Source organism: Coregonus lavaretus (assembly GCF_964263955.1).
Source record: "Coregonus lavaretus genome assembly, contig: HAP1_SCAFFOLD_8882, whole genome shotgun sequence".
Taxonomy (NCBI): domain Eukaryota; kingdom Metazoa; phylum Chordata; class Actinopteri; order Salmoniformes; family Salmonidae; genus Coregonus; species Coregonus lavaretus.
Genome location: NW_028159823.1, coordinates 10,001 through 18,411, shown reverse-complemented (window position 1 = coordinate 18,411; position 8,411 = coordinate 10,001). Strand labels below are relative to the sequence as shown.

The window sequence follows — 8,411 nt, the reverse complement described above, 5'->3', positions numbered from 1 at the left end:
GAAAGGAAAATACTAAGAATTAATGAAGGGAGAGGAGAGGAGAGGGGAGAGGAGAGGGGGAGAGGAGAGGGGGAGAGGAGAGAGAAAGAAGATAGCGTCACGTGACGCTGCGAGACCTCTGACATTTCCTACCATTTATGTTCTGAGAGAGCCCACTGGATTATCAATGGAATGAGGGCTTCTATTGTACTGTATATCCTCCTAAACTCTCCTGTGACTGCTGTGTGTGTCTGTGTGTGTGTGTGTGTGTGTGTGTGTGTGTGTGTGTGTGTGTGTGTGTGTGTGTGTGTGTGTGTGTGTGTGTGTGTGTGTGTGTGTGTGTGTGTGTGTGTCTGTGTGTGATTGCAGTGGGTACTGAAGCGTAACGGTTGAGGATGACACTGAGGTTTGATAGAGAGGACTGAGTTGATAGAGTGGGCTGGATTCTGCTGGCTGAATAATTGAGCTGTGTGTGTGTGTGTGTGTGTGTGTGTGTGTGTCTGTGTGTGTGTGTGTGTGTGTGTGTGTGTGTGTGTGTGTGTGTGTGTGTGTGTGTGTGTGTGTGTGTGTGTGTGTGTGTGTGTGTGTGTAGAGGATAGATAAACAGGGTATAGGGAAGACAAAGCTCATCTTAAGAACGAACACTGCAGAATGACAGAGAAGGACAGGAGAGGAGACATATACTACATTACATTAGGAAGCCTCCTCCCCCACTCCTCTCTCTCTCCCTCCCTCCCTCCTCCTCCCCTCTCCTCTCTCTCTCCCTCCCTCCCTCTCTCCTCCTCCCCAGCCTCCTCCCCCACTCCTCTCTCTCTCCCTCCCTCCCACTCTCCTCCTCCCCAGCCTCCTCCCCCACTCCTCTCTCTCTCCCTCCCTCCCACTCTCCTCCTCCCCAGCCTCCTCCCCCTCTCCTCTCTCTCTCCCTCCATCCCTCCCTCTCCTCCTCCCCAGCCCCCTCCCCCTCTCCTCTCTCTCTCCCTCCTCCCCCACTCCTCTCCCTCTCTCCTCCCTCCCTCTCACTCTCCTCCTCCCCAGCCTCCTCCCCCACTCCTCTCTCTCTCCCTCCCTCCCACTCTCCTCCTCCCCAGCCTCCTCCCCCACTCCTCTCTCTCTCCCTCTCTCCCACTCTCCTCCTCCCAGCCTCCTCCCCCTCTCCTCTCTCTCTCCCTCCATCCCTCCCACTCTCCTCCTCCCCAGCCTCCTCCCCTCTCCTCTCTCTCTCCCTCCCTCCCTCTCTCCTCCTCCCCAGCCTCCTCCCCCTGTCCTCTCCCTCTCTCCTCCTCCCCAGCCTCCTCCCCCTCTCCTCTCTCCCTCCCTCCCTCTCTCCTCCTCCCCAGCCTCCTCCCCCTCTCCTCTCTTCCTCCCTCTCTCCTCCTCCCCAGCCTCTTCCCCTCTCCTCTCTCTCTCTCTCCCTCTCTCCTCCTCCCCAGCCTCCTCCCCCTCTCCTCTCTCTCCCTCTCTCTCTCCTCCTCCCCAGCCTCCTCCCCATCTCCTCTCTCTCTCCCTCCCTCCCTCTCTCCTCCTCCCCAGCCTCCTCCCCTCCTCCCTCCCTCTCTCCTCCTCCCCAGCCTCCTCCCCCTCTCCTCTCTTCCTCCCTCTCTCCTCCTCCCCAGCCTCTTCCCCTCTCCTCTCTCTCTCTCTCCCTCTCTCCTCCTCCCCAGCCTCCTCCCCCTCTCCTCTCTCTCCCTCTCTCCTCCTCCCCAGCCTCCTCCCCATCTCCTCTCTCTTTCTCCCTCCCTCTCTCTTCCTCCCCAGACTGCAGTGAAATGAAAGAGAAACAAACTTTATCAATATATTGTGATTATTAGGAGGTGTGTGTTTTGACCCACCCCTTTGCAGATGGCGACAGCCTCCTTGGACATGGACTTGGGGTAGGAGACGTGATGCTCCATGATGGACTGAAACAACTCATCTTCATCTTCACCATCGAAGGGAGGCTGGGACAGGAGAGAGAGGTTAATACCCACAATAAGAGAGGAGGGGAGGACAGGAGAGAGAGGTTAATCCCCACCATAAATGTTAACATATACACACACACCCCTTACCTGTCCAGCCAGCATCTCATACAGCAGAACTCCAAAGGCCCACCCCTTACCTGTCCAGCCAGCATCTCATACAGCAGAACTCCAAAGGCCCACCCCTTACCTGTCCAGCCAGCATCTCATACAGCAGAACTCCAAAGGCCCACCCCTTACCTGTCCAGCCAGCATCTCATACAGCAGAACTCCAAAGGCCCACCAGTCCACTGACTTCCCATAGGGCTGGTACGCTATGATCTGGAGGAGGAGAAGAGAGGACAGTACAATCAGAGTAGAGTAGAGTAGAGTAGAGTCAAATAGAGTAGAATAGAATAGAGTAGAGTAGAGTAGAGTAGAGTAGAGTAGAGTAGAGTAGAGTAGAGTAGAGTAGAGTAGAGTCAAATAGATTAGAGTAGAGTAGAGTAGAGTAGAGTAGAGTAGAGTAGAATATAATAGAATATAGTAGAATAGAGTAGAATAGAGTAGAGTAGAGTAGAGTAGAGTCAAATAGATTAGAGTAGAGTAGAGTAGAGTAGAGTAGAGTAGAGTAGAATATAATAGAATATAGTAGAATAGAGTAGAATAGAGTAGAGTAGAGTAGAGTAAAGTAGAATAGAGTAGAATATAATAGAATATAGTAGAATAGAGTAGAGTAGAGTAGAGTAGAGTAGAGTAGAGTAGAGTAAAGTAGAATAGAGTAGAGTAGAGTAGAATAGAATAGAGTAGAGTAGAGTAGAGTAGAGTAGAGTAGAGTAGAGTAGAATAGAATAGAGTAGAGTAGAGTAGAGTAGAGTAGAGTAGAGTAGAGTAGAGTAGAGTAGAGTCAAATAGATTAGAGTAGAGTAGAGTAGAGTAGAGTAGAGTAGAGTAGAATATAATAGAATATAGTAGAATAGAGTAGAATAGAGTAGAGTAGAGTAGAGTAGAGTCAAATAGATTAGAGTAGAGTAGAGTAGAGTAGAGTAGAGTAGAGTAGAATATAATAGAATATAGTAGAATAGAGTAGAATAGAGTAGAGTAGAGTAGAGTAAAGTAGAATAGAGTAGAATATAATAGAATATAGTAGAATAGAGTAGAGTAGAGTAGAGTAGAGTAGAGTAGAGTAAAGTAGAATAGAGTAGAGTAGAGTAGAATAGAATAGAGTAGAGTAGAGTAGAGTAGAGTAGAGTAGAGTAGAGTAGAGTAGAGTAGAGTAGAGTAGAATAGAATAGAGTAGAATAGAATAGAATATAGTAGAATAGAGTAGAATAGAGTAGAGTAGAGTAGAGTAAAGTAGAATAGAGTAGAGTAGAGTAGAGTAGAGTAGAGTAGAGTAGAGTAGAGTAGAGTAGAGTAGAGTAGAGTAGAGTCAAATAGATTAGAGTAGAGTAGAGTAGAGTAGAGTAGAGTAGAGTAGAATATAATAGAATATAGTAGAATAGAGTAGAATAGAGTAGAGTAGAGTAGAGTAAAGTAGAATAGAGTAGAATATAATAGAATATAGTAGAATAGAGTAGAATAGAGTAGAGTAGAGTAGAGTAAAGTAGAATAGAGTAGAGTAGAGTAGAATAGAATAGAGTAGAATAGAATAGAGTAGAGTAGAGTAGAGTAGAGTAGAGTAGAGTAGAGTAGAGTAGAGTCAAATAGATTAGAGTAGAGTAGAGTAGAGTAGAGTAGAGTAGAATATAATAGAATATAGTAGAATAGAGTAGAATAGAGTAGAGTAGAGTAGAGTAGAGTCAAATAGATTAGAGTAGAGTAGAGTAGAGTAGAGTAGAGTAGAATATAATAGAATATAGTAGAATAGAGTAGAATAGAGTAGAGTAGAGTAGAGTAAAGTAGAATAGAGTAGAATATAATAGAATATAGTAGAATAGAGTAGAATAGAGTAGAGTAGAGTAGAGTAAAGTAGAATAGAGTAGAGTAGAGTAGAATAGAATAGAGTAGAGTAGAGTAGAGTAGAGTAGAGTAGAGTAGAGTAGAATAGAATAGAGTAGAATAGAATAGAATATAGTAGAATAGAGTAGAATAGAGTAGAGTAGAGTAGAGTAAAGTAGAATAGAGTAGAGTAGAGTAGAGTAGAGTAGAGTAGAGTAGAGTAGAGTAGAGTAGAGTCAAATAGATTAGAGTAGAGTAGAGTAGAGTAGAGTAGAATATAATAGAATATAGTAGAATAGAGTAGAATAGAGTAGAGTAGAGTAAAGTAGAATAGAGTAGAATATAATAGAATATAGTAGAATAGAGTAGAATAGAGTAGAGTAGAGTAGAGTAAAGTAGAATAGAGTAGAGTAGAGTAGAGTAGAATAGAATAGAGTAGAGTAGAGTAGAGTAGAGTAGAGTAGAGTAGAGTAGAGTAGAATAGAATAGAGTAGAGTAGAATAGAATAGAATAGAATATAGTAGAATAGAGTAGAATAGAGTAGAGTAGAGTAGAGTAAAGTAGAATAGAGTAGAGTAGAGTAGAGTAGAGTAGAGTAGAGTAGAGTAGAGTAGAATAGAGTAGAGTAGAGTAGAGTAGAATAGAATAGAATAGAATAGAATAGAGTAGAATAGAATAGAATAGAGTAGAATAGAATAGAATAGAATATAGTAGAATAGAATATAGTAGAATATAGTAGAATAGAATAGAGTATAATAGAATAGAGTAGAATAGAATAGAGTAGAATAGAAAAGAAAAGAATAGAGTAGAATAGAGTAGAATATAGTAGAATAGAATAGAGTAGAATAGAATAGAATAGAATAGAATAGAGTAGAATAGAATAGAGTAGAATAGAATAGAATAGAGTAGAATAGAATAGAATAGAGTAGAATAGAATATAGTAGACTAGAGTAGAATAGAATAGAATAGAGTAGAATAGAGTAGAGTAGAACAGAGTAGAACAGAGTAGAATAGAGTAGAATAGAATAGAATATAGTAGAATAGAATAGAGTAGAATAGAATAGAATAGAGTAGAATAGAATAGAATAGAGTAGAGTATAGTAGAAAATAATAGAGTAGAATAGAATATTGTATAGTAGAATATAATATAGTAGAATATAGTAGAATAGAATAGAGTATAATAGAATAGAGTAGAATAGAATAGAATAGAATAGAGTAGAATATAAAATAATAGAGTATAATAGAGTAGAATATAGTAGAATAGAATAGAGTAGAATAGAATAGAATATAGTAGAATAGAATATAATAGAGTAGAATAGAATATAATAGAGTAGAATGGAATATAGTAGAATAGAGTAGAATAGAATAGAGTAGAATAGAATAGAGTAGAATAGAGTAGAATATAATAGAATATAGTAGAATAGAATAGAATAGAGTAGAATAGAATAGAGTAGAATAGAATAGAGTAGAATATAGTAGAATATAATAGAGTAGAATAGAACAGACTATAGTAGAATATAATATAGTAGAATATAGTAGAATAGAATAGAGTAGAGTAGAGTAGAATAGAATAGAATAGAATAGAATAGAGTAGAATAGAGTAGAGTAGAATAGAATAGAATAGAATAGAGTAGAATAGAGTAGAGTAGAGTAGAATAGAATAGAATAGAGTAGAATAGAGTAGAGTAGAGTAGAATACAATAGAATAGAATAGAGTAGAATAGAGTAGAATAGAATAGAATATAGTAGAATATAATATAATATAATATAATAGAGTAGAATAGAATAGAGTAGAATATAGTAGAAAAGAATATTGTAGAATAGAATAGAATATAGTATAATATAATATAGTAGAATAGAATAGAATAGAATAGAGTAGAATAGAATAGAATAGAGTAGAATAGAGTAGAGTTGAATAGAATATAGTAGAGTAGAATAGAGTAGAATAGAAAATAATATAGTAGAATAGAGTAGAGTAGAGTAGAGTAGAATAGAATAGAGTAGAGTAGAGTAGAGTAGAGTAGAGTAGAATAGAGTAGAATATAATAGAATATAGTAGAATAGAGTAGAATAGAGTAGAGTAGAGTAGAGTAAAGTAGAATAGAGTAGAGTAGAGTAGAATAGAATAGAGTAGAGTAGAGTAGAGTAGAGTAGAGTAGAGTAGAGTAGAATAGAATAGAGTAGAGTAGAATAGAATAGAATAGAATATAGTAGAATAGAGTAGAATAGAGTAGAGTAGAGTAGAGTAAAGTAGAATAGAGTAGAGTAGAGTAGAATAGAATAGAGTAGAGTAGAGTAGAGTAGAGTAGAGTAGAGTAGAGTAGAATAGAATAGAGTAGAGTAGAATAGAATAGAATAGAGTAGAATAGAATAGAATAGAATAGAGTAGAATAGAATAGAATAGAATATAGTAGAATAGAATATAGTAGAATATAGTAGAATAGAATAGAGTATAATAGAATAGAGTAGAATAGAATAGAGTAGAATAGAAAAGAAAAGAATAGAGTAGAATAGAGTAGAATATAGTAGAATAGAATAGAGTAGAATAGAATAGAATAGAGTAGAATAGAGTAGAATAGAATAGAGTAGAATAGAATAGAATAGAGTAGAATAGAATAGAATAGAGTAGAATAGAATATAGTAGACTAGAGTAGAATAGAATAGAATAGAGTAGAATAGAGTAGAGTAGAACAGAGTAGAACAGAGTAGAATAGAGTAGAATAGAATAGAATATAGTAGAATAGAATAGAGTAGAATAGAATAGAATAGAGTAGAATAGAATAGAATAGAGTAGAATATAGTAGAAAATAATAGAGTAGAATAGAATATTGTATAGTAGAATATAATATAGTAGAATATAGTAGAATAGAATAGAGTATAATAGAATAGAGTAGAATAGAATAGAATAGAGTAGAGTAGAATATAAAATAATAGAGTATAATAGAGTAGAATATAGTAGAATAGAATAGAGTAGAATAGAATAGAATATAGTAGAATAGAATATAATAGAGTAGAATAGAATATAATAGAGTAGAATGGAATATAGTAGAATAGAGTAGAATAGAATAGAGTAGAATAGAATAGAGTAGAATAGAGTAGAGTAGAATAGAGTAGAATATAATAGAATATAGTAGAATAGAATAGAATAGAGTAGAATAGAATAGAGTAGAATATAGTAGAATAGAATAGAGTAGAATAGAACAGACTATAGTAGAATATAATATAGTAGAATATAGTAGAATAGAATAGAGTAGAGTAGAGTAGAATAGAATAGAATAGAATAGAATAGAATAGAGTAGAATAGAGTAGAGTAGAATAGAATAGAATAGAGTAGAATAGAGTAGAGTAGAATAGAATAGAATAGAGTAGAATAGAGTAGAGTAGAGTAGAATAGAATACAATAGAATAGAATAGAGTAGAATAGAGTAGAATAGAATAGAATATAGTAGAATATAATATAATATAATATAATAGAGTAGAATAGAATAGAGTAGAATATAGTAGAAAAGAATATTGTAGAATAGAATAGAATATAGTATAATATAATATAGTAGAATAGAATAGAATAGAATAGAGTAGAATAGAATAGAATAGAGTAGAATAGAGTAGAGTTGAATAGAATATAGTAGAGTAGAATAGAGTAGAATAGAAAATAATATAGTAGAATAGAGTAGAGTAGAGTAGAGTAGAGTAGAATAGAATATAGTAGAGTAGAATAGAGTAGAGTAGAGTAGAATAGAGTAGAATAGAGTAGAGTAGAGTAGAATAGAATAGAGTAGCATAGAGTAGAATAGAATAGAATAGAGTAGAATATAATAGAGTAGAATAGAATAGAGTAGAATAGAGTACAATCCAGTATAGTAAAGTAGAATAGAATAGAATGCATTAGAATATAACTATAGAATACGTCTTTATTAGAGCTGAATGTGTTCTCTTCAGTTCCAACAGACTCTCTGGTGTTACCACACAGCCTAACATGCTGACCACACAGCCTAACATGCTGACCACACAGCCTAACATGCTGACCACACCGCCTAACATGCTGACCACACAGCCTAACATGCTGACCACACAGCCTAACATGCTGACCACACCGCCTAACATGCTGACCACACCGCCTAACATGCTGACCACACAGCCTAACATGCTGACCACACCGCCTAACATGCTGACCACACAGCCTAACATGCTGACCACACCACCTAACATGCTGACCACACCATGCTGACCACACCGCCTAACCTCCTGACCACACAGCCTAACATGCTGACCACACAGCCTAACCACACAGCCTAACATGCTGACCACACAGCCTAACATGCTGACCACACCGCCTAACATGCTGACCACACCGCCTAACATGCTGACCACACAGCCTAACATGCTGACCACACAGCCTAACATGCTGACCACACAGCCTAACATGCTGACCACACAGCCTAACATGCTGACCACACAGCCTAACATGCTGACCACACCGCCTAACATGCTGACCACACCGCCTAACATGCTGACCACACCGCCTAACATGCTGACCACACAGCCTAACGTGCTGAC

At 37.8% G+C, this 8,411-nt stretch overlaps 1 protein-coding gene across 1 annotated transcript in view; it reads right to left on the bottom strand.

Annotated features, from left to right (window-relative positions):
- Window positions 1-1,808: 1,808 nt before the first annotated feature.
- The window catches only part of LOC311122405 (protein kinase C beta type-like), a gene marked incomplete at its 3' end in the record, with an annotated part of 15,193 nt that continues 8,590 nt past the window's right edge, over window positions 1,809-8,411 (bottom strand). Inside the window, exons 4-5 of the mRNA XM_084196767.1 lie at window positions 2,175-2,255; window positions 1,809-1,916 (exon numbers count right to left, since the gene is read on the bottom strand). Coding sequence (XP_084052893.1) covers window positions 1,809-1,916; window positions 2,175-2,255 — 189 coding nt within the window. The remainder of the gene's footprint in view (window positions 1,917-2,174; window positions 2,256-8,411) is intronic.